This window comes from Labrus bergylta, chromosome 11 (assembly GCF_963930695.1).
Source record: "Labrus bergylta chromosome 11, fLabBer1.1, whole genome shotgun sequence".
Classification (NCBI taxonomy): Eukaryota; Metazoa; Chordata; class Actinopteri; order Labriformes; family Labridae; genus Labrus; species Labrus bergylta.
Window position 1 is genome coordinate 8,237,903 of NC_089205.1, and position 22,174 is coordinate 8,260,076.

Below are 22,174 nucleotides of genomic sequence, written 5' to 3' on the forward strand. Positions count from 1 at the left end.
GTGAAAGGGCGACGACTTTGGGCCAATCTGCAAATGTGTCTTCAGAAAAGTTCAGCGTAGCGGTCAGTTTTTATGATAATGCAGCACTTTAATCATGTGTCCCAGTTGCATGTAGACAGTCTATGGTCGTGCACCCATCGCAGATGATAAAAGTAACCCCCCCCCTCCTACTCACACGAGTGAATACAAGCAGGAGAACTCTGGATAATGACTCAGGCTGTTTTCACATCTGCACTCCAAAAAAATATCTAGATAATTTCAGGAGGAATACTCTAGATATTCTCCTAACCTGGTTGTTCACACATGCACCTCACAGCTCGACCAAAATCTCTGATATTTTTTGACCAATCAGATTTATTTCATGAAAACGTTGTACCGTTTGGACCTCAGAAGGCTACATAACATGTGACAGAACAAAGAAAACCCAACAAACAAACACGTTCCAAAAGTGCTTTAGAGACTTTTTGACAGACTTCTTTTTCCAGGCACACAATTGCGACCCATTGAAAATAGCTCCAGGAACCACCAGTTGAGAACCACTGCTCTATATGGCGCTATGAGAATATTTGCCTTTATAGCTATGCTATGTATAGTTCAGTGGAATCACAAGATGAACTAAAGAGCGGAGAAGGACATACAGGAGAACAGAACATAATGCAGCATGTTAATTATGTGCACAGAGATCGAAGGCGGTCGTGTGCAGACAGTCTATGCACTGACTCCAGTCACAGTATATAAACGTCACTGTCCCTCTACTGACTCAAGGTGAATTCTCCTGAGAATATCCTGCTGCGTCACTCTGACTTGCTGTGGAGAAAATACTAGGGGTCAGGCAGGAGAAACTCCGGGTGAAGACCGAGTGAAAAAGTCATAGTGTGAAAGCACTATGAGTCAGATCTACAATGAGAGACAGGAGCTGAGAACCTCAGACATAAATGAAAAGCAATCAAAGGATACCAGAAAGCGCAGAGAGATAACTTGAAAGAATCAAAAGGTCATAAAAGGATGGAAAAGGGTAAAAGAGACATTTACAGCTTTGAAGGGCCAATAAGCAACAACAAAGACGCGAGCATGTGTAATATTATATTACTTTATTTATCTTTTGTACAATGTAATTACAATACAAATATGTAGGTTTAAATACAAAAATTCTGTAAATAAAGATTAAAAATAAATTCCACTGGTTTGCTTTGTTACCATCACTAAACTATGGTTTTACAATCAAGTTTATGAGGTCATTAAGTTTGCTTTAACGTGGAACATAATGAACCTACATTTATCATTTGGAGGGCGTGCAAACAAGAGTTGAGGACTAAACTAGACTTTCAAAAAAAATGATTTCATGAGTAAATCAGTTTGTCTTGTAGAGAGAGCGGGAAGAAATATCGATTGGTCCCAAAAAAAACCTGCGAGGACACAAACGTCTCAGATCTCCGAGAGGCAGCCTGTCAGATGGGATCACTGCCACAGGAAGAGAGCCAGTAAGCTAATTAAACTGTGGGGAGTTAATAAGCAGAAAACCTAATGAGTGGCCGTCCATATCCTTATAATTCAATTACAAAGGGCCGTGATAAGAGCATCTCTGGTCAGGAGAGAAAACAGAAATCATAGAGACAAAAAGCCCTTCTCTAAAGAACATTTCTGTGCTATGTCGCTCTTAAATCAGCCTGAACCTCATCGCACGTTTCAGCACAGACGTTATTGAAGTTTGAACTCTTTTTGTAGTTGCACACACTCAGAAGGAATCGTGTTTATGACCCTGTTGTGTTGTTTGAGGAGTTTTAAGAGTTGAGGAATATGATGTTCAACACATCATTGAGTGACGGGATGTTGGCTTAGCAGGGAATGAATAAGCCTTTGTTCCCAATTTATTTTCACAGACTGTCGCCCAATCAAATCTCTGTTACCATCATATTCATTTTCCTTTCATCAGACATCCTCCATCTCATTATTTCAAGGTATCACTCCTTTCTCTTCTTCAGTCTTTCACATGCAGTTCATCCCTTCTTGTTTTCTCTTGCAAGCTTTTCTTTAGCTCTTCTCTTCTACTTTGATTTACTAAATAATAAATCAGTCTGCGTCACTCATGTACCTCCTCTCTTTCACCTCTGAAAATGAGCACAGTACTACTGCCGCTGACACAGTAGTACACAATCATACCTTATTATGTGATGAGATTATACCCTGTGTTTGAACATATTAAAGGACTTTTTTTGAGTGTAGGAAAGTTGAGCAACCACAGTGATGTAGATTTTTTTCTTTTTTTTTGGTTTGTTTCCACTGAGTTATAAACATTCCTTGGATGTTTTGGGAGTAAAGTGGAGACTGCTGTGCTGTATTGTCCAGAGTGTCAGAGTGATGTATATCCCAGCAGGCTAACCCTTGAAGTGAAGCCCTCGGGGCAGAAATGGAGCAGAGAGCCAAAGTGAAGCCATATTGACACAATAAGCCTCACCGGCAGTGAAGCGTTTATACGAGATAGGCCGACAGGTGGAAGAAACATGCTGCTATATACACTACTGTGTCATACTGTTGCTGTTGCCTAGCTGTCAGCTCTTGCTACTTGTTTCCTGTTTCCCCCTCTTCTGCTGCCCTGATACCTGTCTGCTACCTGTAGTTTCGCTCCTGTTAAATAAATATAGCTCCTGGAACGCTAAAAATTTAGATTTGCATGTATATATAACTTGTTATAATAAAAAAAGAATTACAATAAATAAAATAATTTTCGCCATAAATCTCAACTATTAGTAAGTCCTTTCATGTTGAAATGGCCGGTTCTTACATCATTGGCAAGTCCTTTCAGGTCTCCAGACATTTTGCTGTGCTTGGTTAAGATCAGCATCGGTCTGATCATCTCCTCTGCTTCTCTGCAGGTCTTGTGATGTAGCCATATCTGCTTAGTTATCCCCAATATTCTCCACCAGATAAAAAAAACAAAACATCTCATATGTGGATTGGAATACTTCTGGATGGAGTCCCCTTTGCAAAGAAAGAAACCACTGAGGTGCCCCCCCCCACGTTGTCCTCAGTGGGCACATACAGTACATCCTGGGACTCGCAGCAGGTAAAGCAAAGCGTGAGTGGCGATGTGAACTCGGGGAAGAGAGGTTAGCGGGATGAAGTGAAAAGATTCAGCCCATTTAGTGTAGTCATCTAGAAACCCGACTTTCCAATGGCAGCCCGGCAATCTGACAACTTCCTCCAAAACTCTCAAGGGAGTGCAAAGAAAGCAATAAGGATCATAATAGCATTGACTCCAATGAGGGCTTTTAGCAAGTTACCAGGCTGCCACAGGTCCGGTGCTAGGCTAACTTGAAGGTTCTGCATCCTGCTGTCACTAAGCAGAGATGCTGGAATTGGTGCCAGGCTCCCTCAGGCTTTGATTCCAGTGCTAGAGCTACAGCTTTGGGAGGACCGATCTGGCTCAATCTCAAAAGTCTGTTGGAGATTGTTGGAAAAAGGGTTGGCGGCTGCAGCTGGCGCCACATTGCCAGGATGAGCCGCTGGCTTGGCCTCCAGTGCCGCCCACTTGGCCTCAAATCGATCATCGTCTTGTGCAATGGTCGGTGCTGGAGCTGTTAGCTGGCTGCCCTCTGGCGGCCAATTGCTACTGCTGCTGGAGGTCCCATTCTGCAGGTCAATCATGCTACTGTGCGGTGGGAGGCCATTAATAGTTGTTGATAATGGCGGAGTGGAAAATCCTCCAGTGTCCCCAACTGCTACTGGGTAAGAATGGTGCTGCCCAACTGATCCAAGTGTTCCCACTTTAGGTCCTATTCCTGCCGAGCCCATGGTGCCCCCTGCACTGGACGAGCCTGTAGCTGTGCAGAAGACGTTAGCCACCATTTGTGACGGTGTGATGCCAACCACAGGCACACTAGCATTGGGATAGGTCATACTGCTGGCCAGGCCTGGCATGTAGGTCTGCATAGGCACAAAGGCCGGTTGGACAGGCTGACTGGCAAACATTCCCACAGGGGCTGGAGTGACATCAAAAGCCAAAGGAAAGGGCTGCATGGAGCTGGGAAGGGAGCCTTGAGGGATGGGGGGCTGCATCATGGGTGCCCCAGTCATGCTTGGACCGGACATCGTGGGAATTGACATAGAAGGTAGAGACATGGGGGGGCCTGTTACTGGAGGGCCAGGTATTAAGGGAACTGATGATATTGATATGGGTTGGAGGGGCAATGGGACCTGACCTGAGAGAGCGGAAGGGCCCGAGATGAGAGGTTTTGAAATGTTGCCAATGGACAGGGGGATGGTGGAAACTGGGGCAGCTGCTATGGCTGCCTGACTGGACATGGAGGGTGGTCCAGGGATTGTGGGGATTGTGGAGCCAGGAGGAGGAGTCTGTTGAGCCTTGACTGCCTTGGAGACCTCCTCCAGCCATCTCTCGGCTTCGGAGGGTGTGCGCCTGTGACCACACTGCATCTGCATTTGCATCTGCATCGCCACGGAAACTGGAGGAGGAGAGTGAAGCGGAGGCTCCGGCTGCACCCAGGAAGAGGTGGCTGGAAGGATAAAGTTAAAGACTTTGTAAGTGTAAACATTTAATCACCACTGAGTTCAGTTTAGAAAGTGTTCTTTAGAAAATCAATCACACTATTGATCTAATGCAGATTTCTTACCCTGCATTGGCGCAGGTGGTGGAGGCAGGATAGGGGGGACAGGGCAGGTTGGAGGACCATTTGCAGACAAAGAGGGGTTGGTGAAGATCTCGTCTGATGGCTTGGTGAGCGCGGCGTTCATCTGGCCACACAGAGCGTTAATACAACCCTCTCCCTCGCCTGGCAACCCCATATCCATCTCTGGTACCAGCGAAAAGGGGAGCCACATGGGGGAAGGTGAGGCGGGAAAGTTGAGGATAGAAAAAGAAAGGGAAAGAAATGGAAGCAGAAGAGAGGAGAAGAGAAGAGGGAGAGAAAATATGCATTAGTTTGTGTCAGAGACCCAGTTATCATCAAAAGCCTCCAAACTGGAGCAGATGAAGACTTTGATGCCGGCCTCTGTTGGCCTGAAAAAAGCATCACAAATACAAGATCGTCAGGACGAACATGATATTGTGTTAATAACCAGTTTCTCAAAAATAAAAAGGTTCAAACTCAGTCAGAACATTGCTAACATGCCAAGCTTGTGTAACAGTGTAAACTATCCTATTTTAAGTAGAGCTACTATACTTGTACATAACGCTGACTCAGGAAGAGCTATTTTGCTTGGCTTATCCACATTTTCAAACCATCTGTAACTGATCTGACCAGTGACGGGTAAAGCAGCATAATATTCCTTTCTGACTGCAGCTTTGAGCCTCTCCTGCGTGAGCCACAGATATTAATAGATATCATATTGAACTCCTTTTTCTTTGTCCACTGGTCCATGTTTTTTTGTTTCAGAGAGAGATGACGATCCTTTCTTCTTCTATTCATTCAAAGAAAACATTCACTATAGAGATACAAATTCTGTAAAGATGAGTCCATATGCTGCAGAAAGGGACCCCAATAATTTAAAGTATTTCTGATTCTGATATATCACTTTCTTAGCCAATCACGTCGCTGCAGGTTGGCTGTTCAACGTGAGTCTGGTTCTACACCAGATTTCTGCCGGTTAAAAGGAACATTTTGTTTGCCACTGTTGTTGCCAAATGTTGCCAAGTGCTGCTAATAACATAAGAAAGAGTACGGTCTAGACCAGTGGTTCTCAACTAGTGGATCGGGACCCAAAAGTGGGTCAGGCAGCCATTTTCAGTGGGTCGCAAACAAAAAGAAAATTTTGAAAAAGTCGAGGAAGTGCTCTTAAAACACGTTGGTTTTGTTCCTTCTCTTTGTTCCGTCATATGTTACATACCATTCGAGGTCAAAAATGCACTACATGTATTTGTCATTCAATAAATCTGATTGGTTGAAAAATTATCAGAAACTTGGGTCACGATTTTCATGAAGGAGTTTAACCTCTGTGCTGCGACTTTTCTTATGAAAAGCTCTCTCATACTGTGAGCTCTGCATTCCTACAGGCCTTGAATTATGTAGAGGGTGCTGGAGTCGCGTGTGTGCAAGGTCTCCCATAAAAGATACAGTAGGGACCCACCCTGTGATCCCTCTCTTTACCTAGACACCTCGATGTCCCACAGAGTTCAGAAGGACTCTAAGTACTGCACACGTGTAGGTATCGTGTGTGTGTGTGTGAGTGTGTGTGTATGTGTTTGTGTGAGTATATGTTTCTTTGAGTGCAGTGGCAGGTTCAAGGGCGGACAGAAGGCTTGCTGAAGGCTAACCAGGACAGCTGAATGACCGCACAGATCAATACACTCATTGTTCAGAGAGTCACAAGGGAGCAGGGAGGCCGTGGAATCGACAGCTATACGGCTGAGTGTGAGCATCTGCGTGTCTGTGTTCGTGTGAACTAGAGAGGTGAAGAAGAAGTTTCTGCATCAAGAATTCAACCTGACTGAAATGCAACACTTCTGATTGTTCACGCTCATCATCGTGGGGTAACAAGAGACAGAAACGAAAGAGGTAAAAATTAGAAATAAGAGTGAGAGTTGAATTTTGTGATTTAGTATTCCAGTCAGTCAACCTCTCTCATCTGTCGTAATGATGATAATCAGTCTCGCCGCTCAGCGCTCTCATGTATGTATTCATGCTCCTGTGTGGATGTATATTAACCTGTGAGGGATAAGTCACCCGCACAGAGGTTTGACTCTGAGGACGACACAGTGCAAGTCGAAACGTTGGTCATTTACATTTTAATAAATTGCCTTAAGTGATTTGTGTGCTCCAGTGTTTCCCTTGGACTCTGCCTGTGTGAAGGAGTCCATTGGATCATCTTTCAGTCGTCTGAGGTCTTTCTCTGAGAGCACCGACCTCCGACTGTGCAGGGGGCTGAAGCGCAAGAGATTCCTTCAATAAATGAAAGACTTTTCGAAATATTAATCAAACTGTATTTCTGTTCATCCAACATTTCAGATATTCTGTTTTTGAATTCAAACTTAATGAATCCCACTGCAGAGACCTTTTTTTTCTGCTGAAGGGCCTAAGACGTTCACATAATTTCCCACCCGGCCTCTGACTGAAGAAGAGGAAGTTCAGCCAGTTCCTCATAGTTACTCTGACCTCAGGAAAGTCTCCACTCACCAGGGTTCTTGGTCTGGAAGTCGGTCTTGCGTTGCAGTGTGGATGGCAGGTCGTTGAGGCGGAGCGACAGCTGCCTCTTAAAGGGAGAGTTCTTCTGGCTGAGAGCAGGAAATCCCCTGAACGAGCCCTGCCGTACCAGCTGCTCAATGGGGGCGTGGCGGCGAGGAATGGCATGAGGCCCGCCAGGTGCTGATCGATCCATAGGGGAACCCGCTCCCTCGGGTGGCGAGGCGTTGCCAGGTGGGAGGACTGTGATTGCAGAGGATTGGTCTGGTGGAGGAAGCGGATGCATGGTCATTACATTACTCCCTAAAGCCCCTATCATGGAAGGTGTATATAAAGTGGACGTGCAGGCTGGATTCAAAAGTGAAGACAATGCAGAGATGACTGAATCCTGCTTTCTTGCTAATGGCCAGCAGGGGGGAGACTACACTTGTTGCAAAAAATAATTGTGATTGCATGAAGCTAGCTGTGAAAATTAGCCTACTTGTCATCGAATTTTTACCTCAGCATAAATTTTCTCGACATGTTTATGGTCTAAATCTGTAGTTCGAAGTCTTCTTCAACATAACATGATGGTATGGTGACTGCAAAATACTGAACTCAGACTTCAAAGAGGGGTCACATACATCTTGTGACCCCTAAACGAGTTTGCTCTCTAAACGTGTGACCTTTACCTTTTTAGGCAATTTTTCTAAATGACACGAGAGTAGAAATGCACACCGTGAGTATAAACCCCCGCTCCCTCGCTCACCTTTCTTCTTGTCCTGCATTTTGTCATCGCGCTCGCTGCTGGATGAGTTCACTCGGAAGGAGCCGTCTCGCACAAAAAGGGTGCGAATGGCGTCAAAGGAAGCCGTCACGCCGCACTCCTTCTCCCTGCGCTGCTTCCTCTCCAGACATGCAGCAAATGCACAGCCGACCGCATGGCTCAGTCTCTCGCCCTAAGGAAAGGAAATTCAGACAATCCAATAAAGTTTGATGTACACCATACACGGTTATATTAGTGCTGTGAAATTAGACTGACATAAATTATAGAAAAATCAGTTAGTGGTGCAGCTTCTTCCTGAAGTCTTTTAAATTGAAATAGACGTTTGTGCTCGTCGGCACTAAATGGAACTAATTTGAAACAAGCCATTTGCAAAGGCCTCCACAAAGACTGCTGAAGAAGAGACAGTTTAGTTGCAGATGAGATACGGAGAGTGTGATGGAAATAGAGACAGACAAAGATGGACCGATAACCCCACAGGCTTCTTTCTAATCCCCTCTCCTAATCCCGCAGGTCTGTGGCATGCTCGCTTCCGTCCACATTAATAATCCAACTCACAGTCTAAGCTGATGAAGCCGCCGTCGTGTTGGAACAGCAGTGCTGCAGGACGACTTTGATTTTGTTGCAGATGGTTTTAGAAAACAACCTCAAGGTCAGCGAGGCATTACATCGCAGAAGGTTATAAATCACCAAACAAGTGGAACTACAGGACAAACAAAATGAATGTTGTAACCCATTTGGTCTGTTCTGAATATTTCACTTCAACTGAACCTGATCTGCTGGCAATGCAGAAGAGTACGGGTGTTTTCTAATGCGTGCGTCCAGAACACTGGACAGTCCGTGTTAACATATGTGGGATATATCGTCGGTGGCACAAATAGTTATGTATCAGACTCTTGCATGTGAGCGTGTTATTGTGATGTTTTTTCTTTGTGTATTAAGGTCCTGACACACCAAGCAGACGGCAAAGAACTAGTGGTTTTTTGTCGCCTTTTGTCTTGGCCAAAAAGTTTCACTTGAACACACCGCAAAGACTACAGCAGACGGCCAACCACCACGTACGTTCTGCTCATGCCTGAGAGGAAATAACTTTCCATGCCAGCAGGGGGCGGTAGTCCGTTGTTATGATACCAGAAGACCATTTTCACATCTCTGTCGCTCACCACTCGTATTATAGGTAGTCTACTAATGGAGAATAATGTCTGATAAAAAGTTGAAAATGGCGCTGGCGTTGTCAGCCCTTGGTCTTTTAGTGGAAAAAGAAAAGAAGAGGCGGAGGAGACAAATAAGGAGAAACCACACTAATGGGTGAAAGCATGGATACTACAGCGGCATGCTCAAGGGGCTTTTCTGAACCTGTGACGAGAGCTGGAGATACATGAAACCTCCCAACAGCCAATCAGAGAGATCCCTCTCACTGACCGAGCCGATGCCGATTCAACATGTCCGGTACCAATAAAAATAGCACCACAACCCGATTAAAGTGTATGAAATTTATAAAGGTTGTAATTTCTTATGCACATGTTGATGCCAATAGGCCCTTGACTTTCAAAGAAACTGTGAGAAGAAGTAGCTAGTGGAACATGAGGCAGAGGATCGTCGACTGTTTGTGTAAAGAACATCCCTGAGGGGTAGGTGAAACATTAACTGCACCCCCTCCCTCACCGAGTCTTTGATAGCCATGAAGCAGTGGCACATCCACCGTCTGGTCGTCCCGTCTCTACAGATGTAGGAGAAGGCCTTGTCGTAGTTCCGATCAGGAGCGCAGAACGAAACCTTCTCTATGGTCTGGTCCACGATGAGGTCCTGTGGAGGAAACGAGAGATGCAGAGAGGTGAGAGGAAATCAAGTTGTCCCAGCAGGTGGATCACATAAAGACCCATCTTGTGTCTTGTGTACCAGCAGCTTAACCTTTGCCAGAAGACAGGAAGACAGATCCAATAGATGACACACCCCTTTTCAACCTCAGTTAACCCCCTGAGTGCCGCCTCACTTCCCCCCTATTAACACGTCTACCAATGACAGTGTCCATAGACTAATAACACCGAACCCCCTTTTCATCACCGGGATGTTTCCACCACTCGTTCCTCCTTCTACAAAAGCGTTATTCAGCCGGTCTCCAGTGTCTATAGTCACTATAGAGGAAACTAAGAGGGGCCCTTTCCTTTTTCTCTGTGTACATTCAGGGCCCCCCACCCCCCACCCCCCCACCCCCCGGCTCCTCTCTTTGACTCACCGACGAGTGGGAAAACAAGAGGCGAGAAGGGGCAGAAAGAGAAAGAGGGTTCACACACTCATCCACTCACTCACTTCAAGTGTTGCAGAAATCAAAGTGTGTGCGGATTAGGAGAGGAAGGGAGGACGGGGAGGGAAGGAAGGAAAAAAGAAAGGAGACAAGAAGGAGGGACGTGAGGGGGGAAGTGGAGCAATAAGCTAGAGACATATCTTTGTATCTGAAGAGTACATTTGATGGAATGTATACGAACAAAAAGTGTGTTCTTGTGTGTTTGTGTGTGTGAAGGTGACTTAGATCCCTGCACGGCTGAAAGGAAGAATAGCAACATATGAAGCACCGTGTCTCATCTCAGCAGAGAAGCCTTTATGCCCTAAACACAAAAAAAGACTTGTCTGTTCCTTTCTATTCATGCCTTATGAAGGTCGTTCTGCACACACACTTACTGTAAATACAGTACTTTTCACCCAGTGTGGGAAAGTGTCTGAATAATGGTGGTGTGGGCGTTATTAGGCATGCATTGCTGATTCATAGACGGAGGCTGAGTTGATGGTGAGAGGTGAGAAGAGGGAAGAAAGAGAGTGAAAAACTTTGATGTGATTGCTTATATAAAACGTTGAAGTGTCGAATTCAAAGTATTGAATTCAAAGTATTGAATATGTACTTGTGTGTTTGCAGAGGAATGAGATAACGCAGGTTTGGCTGCACACAGTATTTTATTTTCTAAAGCATCATTTGTTTGTTGATTTGGGATTTGTTCATGATCCTCCGTTAATACGTGCGGATGAAAATATCTCACTGAAGGCAGGACAGGAGGGAGATTAAAGAGGAGGGAGAGAGGAGGAGGAGGAATATGGGATGTGAAGAGGGGAGGTCATGTGTGTGGCCTCTAAAAATAAGAAAAAAGGGGAATTTGAAAGAAAGAGGCTCTCTCTCTCTCTCTCGCTCTCTCGGCTATTCTCTGCAGCTCTTTATTCTGCTCTGCTTTGAATAGAAGCACAGCGAGCTGCACTCACTCTGCAGGATGCCTCCCAAACCACCAGACACTCCTCAAGTGCATGTGTGTGTGCCTCTGTGTTTACTCGATCTCCCCTCCTCAAGAAGCACCCTAAAGCTAGACACCATGAGTAACATACGTCAGCTCGGAAACTGCACACAAAAAACACACACAGATCCAGGCTGGCCTGAGAGCATCAAGGAAGTAAATGTATGGTGGCTGTCTCTGACGCTGGCCTTAAGGGGGGAGGGGGTCGTCAAACTGGGACAGAATGAGACATTTGTTGGTGGTCAGAGGATAGAGAATGAATCTTTAGAAAACTGAAACTGAAGAAATGCAGCCACCGATAGCGGTGAAAGAGGGTTCACACACTCATCCACTCACTTCCTTCAAGTGTCGCAGAAATCAAAGTGTGTGAGGATTAGGAGAGGAAGGAGGACAAGGAGGGAAGGAAAGAAGGAGCGACAAACAGAATGACTTTTCTCACAACTATTCAGGAAGCGGTTCAATTTGATTGACAGGTTGATGCCGCTAGCTTTCTGTTAGGTGTCACCTCGTCTAGTCACTGAGCCAAACCTCTGACCTTTGTGTTTGTTGTTAGCACCTTGTAATCAGAAGCACCACACACACAAAAAAAACCCAACTTGTTTACTCACCTTAGTTTTGTCATCCACCACCCTGAGTCCATCCGCTGAAACCCACAGCACTGCTTTGACTGTCTTTTTCCCGCTCTGGAACACAGAAACAGAAGCAGTAGAGTAAATAATTCATAACTTTTAAGGCAGGTGCATTTTAACAGATGTTCCATGTTTCAGATTAGCATTAAAGAAGCTAACAGCATATAAAGCTACTTTTACTACTACTTGCGGTTATGAGAAGTGATCATTGCATCCTTAGCACATGATGTAGCGGGGAGTTAAGAGGGGCGGGATGGGGAAAAGGTAGAAACTGTGCCAGCTGGTACTTGGAATCATTTTCTCCCGAGGAGGGCACCAAGCAAAGCTAATAACACACCCAGCGTGGGCCGGGCTAAAAATACATGGCAGAAAAAAACAGCAACTCAATGTGAGTGCGGAAGAGTGTGTGCTGACTCTGTGTGTGTTTGTGTGTGTGTGTGTGTGTCAGGGAGGGAAACAGAATGCAGGATCACTGCAGCAAATGGTTTTGAAACCCACGGCGAAAGCGACAAGGAGCGTCGAGTTTAGCATAATCCCATTGAGGCGAGGTGAGGAAACTGAGAGAGGCAAAGAAAAGAGCGGAGGAGAAGAGGGGTAGGCTACATGACGAGGTGGAACGGGATAATGCAAAGCAAACGATAAGTCTGGGAGAAAGTTTGAAGCGTGAGAAACTGCAGAGAGGTGAGGACGCTGCTAAAGAAAACACTGACATGGATGAATGGAAAGAAAAGAGTCGTTAGAGAGGAAGGAATACAAATAAAGGAGCAGACTAATGAAAGGAAAAGGTGACTTTGTTAGATACAGTTATTATTGTCTGAACGCACACGCTAGATGATTCAGCCAGGCTGTAATGCCACAACCTGCCGTTTGTAGTAACGATTTCACAGACACGAGATCTCACAGAAACTTACATGATCAAACGTACCAACAGAAGAACACTGCAGGGGACTTTGGCACATTTTTTTAGGGCGCTACCCACACATTTAGCTGTGTTGCACGATCCTTACAAGTTATACTTTGTTGTAAAGGTGACTAATCAGGCTTTCCAACGATATAAAACACAACACCAATTAGTATTATGAAAGGGGCGAAATAAGTGACTGAAATAAAGTTTCCAAATGTTTTTTGAGGAGTTTATTTTGGACAAATAATCGGAACACGGCTTTTTTCTAAAAAAAGAAAATTGTACCCGCCCTGATTATTCAGAGCCCTAAATCTGTCCTAAAATCGTCTAGTGTGCAGCCAGCCTACAGTCAGACAGCAGCTTCAGCATCAGCGAACAACGAAGAAATGAAAGTTCTTCCCTGACGTTTTGTCCAACCAACTCATGTTTGGGATGAAAGTCTATTTTTTGGTCTATTGATTACCAAAAAAAGAAAATACCACACGGACGTAAAGACATCGGTAAATTTAAGGTTTGTATTCAGCAAGATGCAGTTTGTAAAAAAAAAGTTATGCTGCTTCTTTAATAAGCTTCCTAACACTCCTGCTGACCTCGTCAGAAAGTTTCAACAGCTTCTAACTTACAGAAAAATGTAATATTTATCATCCCAGTATAAACTTTATTTGTATTCGTTTTGTTACTTTGATCGTTTCTGTAGTGAAAGATCAATACTGTGCTTCAGGAAAAAACAGCCACACAAGATAACGTGGACACTATGCTGAATCGACTTTTTTCTCCCAAAGCTCCAGAAAGAAGTAAGGAAAGGAAAATAACAAGACCAGAGAGGCACCTGCAGAGAGTACAAATGTGTGTGTGTGTGTGTGTGTGTGTGTGTGTGTGTGTGTGTGTGTGTGTGTGTGTGTGTGTGTGTGTGTGTGTGTGTGTGTGTGTGTGTGTGTGTGTGTGTGTGTGTGTGCTCACTCGGGTCGATCCTGTGGGAATGAGCTTTGAGCAACTGGTTCTTTAATGACCTCCAGATAAGTGTGTGAATCCTTGAGGTTATAGCGTTTTGTGCAGCCTCTACAACTAAATGAACCTCCAGGGCTGCAGCAGTGGGGTGTGTGTGTGTGTGTGTGTGTGTGCGCAAGCTGTGTATGTGTGTCTCTCTGCAGGTGTGTGTGTGTGTGTGGGATACTTACAACTTTGAGTTTATTCACTGCCTCCTCACATACATGCATCCCCCTCGACTCCTCGACCTCCACCAACCCCAGGTACTGCACGAGAACAAGAAAGCGGAAGTGAGAAAATTTTAATTTAGGTATTTTATTTCCACTGTACATTCATGTTTGGTAATATCCCTCATCAATACACGAGGAAGAAAGCACAACTGAGCAGATCCTAAATATGATATAAAAGCAAGAAAACTCTTTTAGACTATCAGTATTTTTGGATGTGACAGGCAAGCATCAAATAATCCCCAACATTGGATGCTCGTTCTGCTGATAATAAGGAAAGGAGAGAGAAAAGGCAGAGATGTGAAGAGGAAAGATTAACGGGGCAAAACAGAGGAAGAATCTTAATAACAGAGTGAGAGATTTTATAAGGCTTCACTCTTCACCGCCCGTCACATCACAAACTCTTTGGACCATCGAAAACATTTTTTCATCAGCCTTGAATTTCTCTCTTCTACTTTCTCCAGCGAGTCTGCGGCTTTCTTCCTGTTCTATATATCTCATTTCATATCTTCACGTTGTCTCTCTGTCCCCTCAGTGTGCCCTCATCCCTCACCCTGTCATTTCCTGTGGAGTCCCTAATCTATCTTACACCGCCTCGACGTCTGCCCTCCCTCTCGAGTCTCCATTATATCTGCAACACTTCTGCAAATCTCGCCACCTCTCAGAAACAGAAAAAGCATCAGGTTGATGCTGCTTATCTGTACATGTCATGAGGCCATTATCAATGTCATGAGCCCTCGTATTTGCACTTATTACATACAAGCCTTTAATCATGGGTCTAATGGTTTCTGATTCAAATCATCATTTGTTTCTCTAAGGATCAAATTGACCTCAACCCTGAGAACCGAGACGAACACGACCTGGAAGATGCAGAGCAATTATACTTCCTGAATGTAATGTAGACTTCATATAGACGTTCATAGTGTGTCTCCTCTCATTGTTAAATTTACTTTAACGTGTGCCTCTTGGTGGAAAAATGTACAGGAGAGCTAAGAATGACATGCTAGTCAAAACAAATGGTCATAATTCACGCCCTAACTAACCATCAAAGTAATTAAAACGTCAGCTCAGAAAGATAATAACAAAATATCTGTTTGCACAGCATGCCTCGTCTTTTGTCTCTAGAAACAACTTATGTTGGCGGAACACCAAACGACTTGTAAAGCAATGTTGGAGTCAAAGATACATTTCCTGAATAATTTCCTGAGAACTTTGCGAGAGTTAGGGCGCACTCCTTTGGTCTCAGCTGTCCGGTGTAAGGTGGTGATAAAACTCAGTCCAAGCTGTTTTAAGAGACGGTCTCTCTTTGTCTTCTCGACAGATACAGAACACGCTTCACCAGCAGCAAACAGGAAACAGAAAAGTAGTAAAAGAGACACGTTCTCCACAACTCCACCAGTTTCTCCTGCTCAAAAGTATACATTTTCACCAAGTGCATGATGGGAAATAATCTCAAGAGGAATCTAATTGTAGCCTTACAACTAGTGACCGGGAAAGATCCTCAATCTGTGACTAAAACTCTGAACTTTTGAAGTCTTCTAGTGTAAGGACGGCACACAAACACATCAACCCCCCTACTGTTTACCATTGTTTGGTGATATGACAGGATTTTGTGAGAAATCTTCTCTCAGTGCATTCATTCAGGACTTGTTTCATCAGTGGATCACACAGATTTAATGACTGTTACTTCATACTGCTCATGAATAAAGCCGAACTGGCCTGAGCTTCAGATACTCACCCGAACAGGGAAATTACATTTGCCCTTTCGTACGGCCTCCTCGTCAGCCTGCCACTGATACGGTCTGCTGGCCTCTGGCAAGCAGGTGCCTTTCTTCCTCCTCAGGCTCTGACGAAGCTTGTTCATCTCCGGGGTCACGTGCTCCCTGGTGCTGCGTGGACACAGAGAGGGACGTCTGGTGAGTTTGGTTTTCTTTAAAGCAACATGTTAGATCTGCACAGACTCAAAACACAGAAAAAAAAAAAAAACACACCGACTGACTCCCCTCCTGCAGAAACTACAAGGGGCATTCATTCAGCCCTTGTTTCATCAAACAAATGGGCAAATTAAACCCTAATTAGAAGCAACAATGTGAAACCATAATGTGAAGAAATGCCACTCTAGAGCTTTGTGCAGACGCTATGGAGGATTATGAGAGAAGGGGTGGATTTCATTGATTAGCTCGAGCTCATAATGCTGTAATCATCCTTAACAAGGCAGTGAGTATATTAGCGTCACAAACACTTCCCGCCATGATACTCCATTGATTCCCTGTTCAGAAACAAGCTGTACAAATCACACAGGTGGAATGCTAATGAACACAGTACTGCACATATATTAAAAATATCACATTTATGCAATGTACAATTCTTGCTTTCATCTCTTAAAGAAACATAAAAAATTCTGAGCGCATGCTGAGGCACACACACACGTGCACACACACATACACACACAAGCCTCTCGCTGCGCTGCTTAATTAGACCATTCAGCCCGCTGGCCTGTTTAGCGATGCTAATTTCCCGGCATAATGAAACATGAAGCCATCAAAACATGACCTGCTTAAAAACGATAATTACTGTTTTCATTCCTCTGCAGTCACATCCCCCCCCCCCCCCAACAGAAGACCTGAACTACTATAAAAACATCTCTCCCAGTGTGCGTCCTCTGACACTGAATCAACACCTCCTGAAGTTTTAATTTGACTACACGGTTCATCAACGACCTGTATTTACCGGGTTCAATCCACCCAAGCCAGTCTCTCTTCTCTCTTTCCCTGGCTTGCTACACACTGACTAGACCAATGTCTTTCAACACGAGGGGGTCACCAGAAACTTGGAAGAAAGAGGTGAAGAAATGGAACATACAAATAGAAATCAAATTACAACATAATTTGTGAAAATTACTTTTAAAAATTGTTTTTTTGAGTTATTAATCACTGCATCACTGCATGCTCTTGTACTTTTGATTGATGTAAAGTCAGAAATTACAAAAAAAAAAGGTATTGAAGTACTAGCCAGCCAATCACAGGACTGACATTTAGAGACAGAAAACCAGCCACACTCACATTCACACCTACGGGACATTTAGAGTCAGCAGTTAACCTAATGATCATGTCTTTGGACTGCGGGAGGAAGCCGGAGTACACAGAGAGAACCCACACATGCACGGGGAGAACATGCAAACTCCACACAGAGAGGATCCTGTCAGACGGGGATTCAAACCAGGAACCTCCTCACTGTGAGGGGACAGAGCTAACCACTGCACCAAAGTGCTAAATGTTAACATAAATAAGGAAATATATTTAGAAGTTGAAAGTCTGATATTTTTTATATTTCCCATCTTAATCTTAATGTACAGGAAGCAGGAAGACATTTTAGAAATCCTGCATGAGAAAGGCCTGTGCAAGAGGGTAATGCTCCTTTGCATGGCAAAGTTTAGTGAACCCCGTCCCGATTTTAAAAATAAGTTCAAACTGTCCTTATGTCTGTGGTCTGCAACGTTTTTAAAACCTGTTAAAATTCACCTTGGCTGTGTCCATACTAAGTTGATAAGAGACACACCAGCAGGCTTTAGCTTCAGCACACTCCTGGCAAATACAAGAAAAAATCAAGAGCAAAGCACGGCAAATAAAAACAACAACATTTCAGAGGGACAATAGATCTATTTATCTCTGTCCCCAGCTGTTTCTATTCCCCAATATCTCTGGGGCTTGGCGGAGGAAAAGAAAACAAAGCTGTATAATTTCCTTACCATCTGGTTGCCCCACGAATCACCATCCTGGCTTTAACAAGTTTGTTTAAACACACAAGTATCACACTGAAAATATGAAATGTTAGTGTAAAGGCAGTGAAGGGCCTCTTTACTCTGCTACACTGGCCAGGGTTTACAAGCAAGTATATATACCCGGACAGACATCACTTCTCATAATCACTGCTGTGTTCCTGGTGATGGCTGCCAAAGGCTGGTGTGCTGGAAATGCCTCTTAGTAGATGTTCTCATATGTCTGACACACACACTGTCGGGCCTCTGTGTGTGTAATGCATATTATTCAAATGCAGCAGATCAGGTGGCTTTACTCATTTCTGGCATGTGTGTCCTGCATCCTCTGCCAAGTGCAGGGCAGGCACACACAAACAAAAACACACGAGTCCCTCTGCAGCTCGACGCACAAATATGTCCCGGCTGGTGCCAGGCATTTCTGGGCAAAGTGCCAGCTGAAGGGCACCTGGGTGTGACGTGAGTGTGTGTGTGTGTGTGTGTGTGTGTGTGTGTGCGTGTGTGAAATATAGTCGATGCATAATGCAACACAAGTGGGGATAGGTCGGGTAGGGTGGGTGGGGGGGACAGATAGGGAAATCAGGGAATACAGCATGCCCTGTAACTGCCCTCATATGGTTTGGGACAGCAGAGGAGGAGGAGTTAGAGAAAAGGACTGGTAACTGATTCCAAGCCACAGGGGACAGGGGACACAGACATGAAATGATGGGAACCGAGGGGCACAGGCTCTCGGACTAACGACAAAATCAGTAATGAGGTAAGAACACATGAAGCTATCCCGCTGATCATGTTTCAGTCATCCAGTTCTGTCAAAAAGGAGACATGTGAGCGGTCGATAGCAGCATGAGAGGCCAAAAAGAGAAGAACAGGAATGTTTAGTGTTTGTCGGAGGTCTCAGGAGGAACGCTATGACGCTAAGAGACAGTGCCATGATGGCGGATGAGCAACAGATGCTATGATGACAGTTGTTGCCTCTATATTGATACCACTTGTCATTGGAAGTATTCACAGTGGAAAAGAACAAACTGGCAAGCAGAAAACAAAATGATGTTGCTTCACAACATGCAAGAAGATCGCACACAAGTCGTAGGATATTAACCCAATCACCTACGCGCTCACTCTGGCTGGTTTTTTGCTGAATATTTCCTGCTGCTGCTCATGCGGACATTTTACTATGAGGCTGGCAGGAAAAGGTCCATGGTTGAGCTGGTGAAAAACCCAGCTAACCATGAGGAACATTTCTGGAAATGTTCAGGTGTTTTGTGCAGGAGGATCTAAGACTATGAGCTGAGTCAGGCTTCAGTGAAGAGAAGCTGTAAGTCACTTCTCTTGCTGAGCAGCACGGCATGAAATGAGCAGAAATAGAAGGTAGAAGGACTCTTTTAATAGAGAGACACATTAGGGTGGAGACATTACCCAGCATGCAGCATGCATAGCTGTGATCTCACCCCACAACAAAAAAACATCTGCATGAGAGAGAAGGAGGACAAGCGGCAGACAGACGGGGTGGGCGGGCAGGCAGACGAGGATGAAAAACATCAAAATAAATCTATAAATCAATGGCACAAATCAAGTCCCGCTCTCCTCATAAACCCACGCAAGACTCTTGAGCACTTCAGCGTAGACTACACAAACAAGAGGCTTGCTGCCAAAAGCCCACAGATTTGTTCCCCATCCAGGGTTCCAGTTAGCATCCATCTGGAACGTATTGTTTCACAGGAGATGGCAGGAGACACGTCTTACGATCATTCAAAGTCATGTCGTCTCAACCCGAGTTAACCCCCCAATGTCCTCTGCTTCATTCCCAAATTCTTCTTCTTCTTTGCTGGTGCTACACTCAAAGTCTCTACTTTGCAACAACGGACACAAAAATGAGCCTGAAACGTCTGCTGCTGGAGGAAATGGGTTTAGCAGGGATGAATTTAGCAAGAAAAAAATCGCCTACACATACAGATGCATTAAAATGTGGAGGGAAATTGTGTCAACTTTTTAAGTAGGAATTTTAACTGTTAGTAGGTCGGGACATTTGTGTGTTTTTCTCTTTTTTTTTTAATATCAGCCTGTCACCTCTCTCAGTCTGTGTTAAGACTGCATGAACTCATGTGTGTCCAGCTGTGTTTAATGTTTGCCAGCAGAAAGACTGATTGATATCTTTGGCGCTCTCCTTCTCTTTCCCACACACACACACTGATGTACATAAACACACAGACACACCCACCCACACACACACTACACACACCCCCACACACACACACACACACACACACTACACACAAAGTGATCCTTTCGGTCCAGATGTTTTGTGTACAACAGCCGCTCAGAATTTTTTGGCAAAACGGCTTGCACTGCACTCCACCCTCACACTTCTTCTCCACCCAGATGCTCTGAATACACACCTCATATGAGGAGGAGGAGGTGGAGGGGGGTGGCTAAACACACACACACACACACACACACACACACACACACACTCACACAAAAGAAAAACACACAGTGAGTCATTGCCACCTCACATTACGGTAAGCCATATGTTCTTGAAGCTCCAGAGAGACAAGGAGGGGATGGTGAGGGGAGTGTGTGTGTTTTAGTGTGTGTGTGTGTGTGTGTGTGTGTGTGTGTGTGTGTGTGTGTGTGTGTGTGTGTGTGTGTGTGTGTGTGTGTGTAGGGGATTGTATGGGCTTAGTCATCACCGAGCTGACCACTTAACATGGACACCATGTACCTCGGTGTTTCCTTCTCTCTGTTCGCTGGAGTTAGGGCTGTGAGTTGTCGGCCGAGGAGCTGCTGTGTTTTTAATCGGATGATTCAGAGTGAATTCAAAGTGGGAGTTAAAGCATCGACTGCTTGATATAACACAAAGCTATCACTGTTCGGTTTCAGGCATTTTTAAAAAAAAAAACCTACGCACCTGACAAGCATGAGAAACGCAGTGATTTATTTTTACCCTTATTTTTGTTTTTTCAAAACCTTTCGAGCATAACAACATCTTCTCCCCACAGTGATTGGATTTCAGTCCTCTTTTCTTGTAGCATAATCTGTTTTATTTTCCTCATAAGCACCATAAATATAAAGGCTGAAATAAACCCACTTAAGATTAAAGGCAGCACAGCACCCAGTGTAAGAAATAAAATAAAAGGATTTTTCAAAAACAAGAAACACATAAGTGAACAAATCCAAAATGTTTTATATATTCATTAAAGACAGCACATTTTTTCCCTTGCCTCAATAGAAAACACCTTTGCACATCCATTTCATAAGACAGGTGAAATGTGTCCATCAACAACTTAAAGGTAAACTCTTGCACACTGTCTCTAACTTACAAACATTTATTAAAAGGCAAGTAAACGCCATATCTGCAACGCCGTGTTTGCATTTAATGCTAAGCCTGCCATAATCCACAGTGGTCTCATTGTTCTCAGATTTCAAAGTTGCCGCGGTTGAGGGATGAGGCTCCTAACCGGGATACTCGAGTCCATGTAAACGCACTCAGTGATGACTCATCATTGCTCTCACAGTCAACAGTTATGTTAGATAATAGAGTTATATTTAAAAACACATTTAGACTCGGGAGCATTATGCTGACACACAGGAAACTGACCCAGTTTCAGGCCGGTGCAGATTTCAACTGACACCGAGCGACCTGGATAGAGACACGGGCGCTCTTACTTTCATCCGAAAATCCCTCTGCCCCTAAATCTCACACTACAAGTGACAGGTGGTCAGTGTGTGTGTGTGTGTGTGTGTGTGTGTGTGTGTGTGTGTGTGTGTGTGTGTGTGTGTGTGTGTGTCTGTGTGTGTGTGTGTGTGTGTGTGTGTGTGTGCATGAGAGAGAGATTGAAACACAAAGGGGAGTGTGGTGCAGCGGGGATAAACCAGGGCACTTGTGTTTTGACTGGAGCCTGACCCAGGACGGAGCGCCCTTAATTCATTGCAGTAGTTAATACTTCTAGATGCACGTACGTCTGCTGGAACCAACAGTCTAAAATGTATTTTACCATCATCACCATCGAAGCGCTTTTACACGACACATTCAGCCACTGATGGTAGAGGCTGCCATGTAAAGAATCCGTCAGCATTCATTAATCCCATTCATACACATCGAGAGCAGCGAGAGCCACTTGGGGTTAAGTGTCTTGCCCAAGGACACGTAGTACACGTGGATGCAGGTGCCGGGCATCGAACCCCCGACCTTCTGATGTGGAGACGACCGACTCTACCAGCTGAGGCACAAGCGCCCCTGCTGCAAGTTAGTTCATGGATGTTGATGGAGTGCTAATTTAGGCTAAAAGCATCCTGGGCCGGTGTTATGTTGAGATGTGCGACCTTGTTGAAAAATGCCACCATAGCGCAAAACAATAGCTGAGGCTATATCCTTTTGCACACTGAATATTACATTACTGTCACTGTATTGTGAGCGGACAGCAGGATTCATTAATTCACTCACTCCAAATGCATTGAGTGTCTTGAGCAAGTTTTTT

The 22,174-nt window shown here is 44.6% G+C and overlaps 1 protein-coding gene across 4 annotated transcripts in view; it reads right to left on the minus strand.

Moving 5' to 3' along the window:
• Positions 1-1,074: 1,074 nt before the first annotated feature.
• Positions 1,075-22,174, minus strand: part of numbl (NUMB like endocytic adaptor protein) — a 53,028-nt gene continuing 31,928 nt past the window's right edge. For 3 of the 4 annotated variants that reach the window (XM_020644356.2, XM_029279435.2, XM_020644355.3), the window contains 8 exons: positions 15,660-15,810; positions 13,886-13,960; positions 11,783-11,857; positions 9,562-9,702; positions 7,882-8,071; positions 7,128-7,397; positions 4,629-4,808; positions 1,075-4,511 (listed from right to left, as the gene is read on the minus strand). In XM_020644356.2, the coding sequence (XP_020500012.1) occupies positions 3,373-4,511; positions 4,629-4,808; positions 7,128-7,397; positions 7,882-8,071; positions 9,562-9,702; positions 11,783-11,857; positions 13,886-13,960; positions 15,660-15,785 (2,196 nt within the window). In that variant the 5' untranslated portion in view covers positions 15,786-15,810 and the 3' untranslated portion in view covers positions 1,075-3,372. Of the gene's footprint in view, positions 4,512-4,628; positions 4,809-7,127; positions 7,398-7,881; positions 8,072-9,561; positions 9,703-11,782; positions 11,858-13,885; positions 13,961-15,659; positions 15,811-17,669; positions 18,142-22,174 lie in introns of those variants that run through there. The other variant, XM_065959931.1, reaches the window with a different exon arrangement.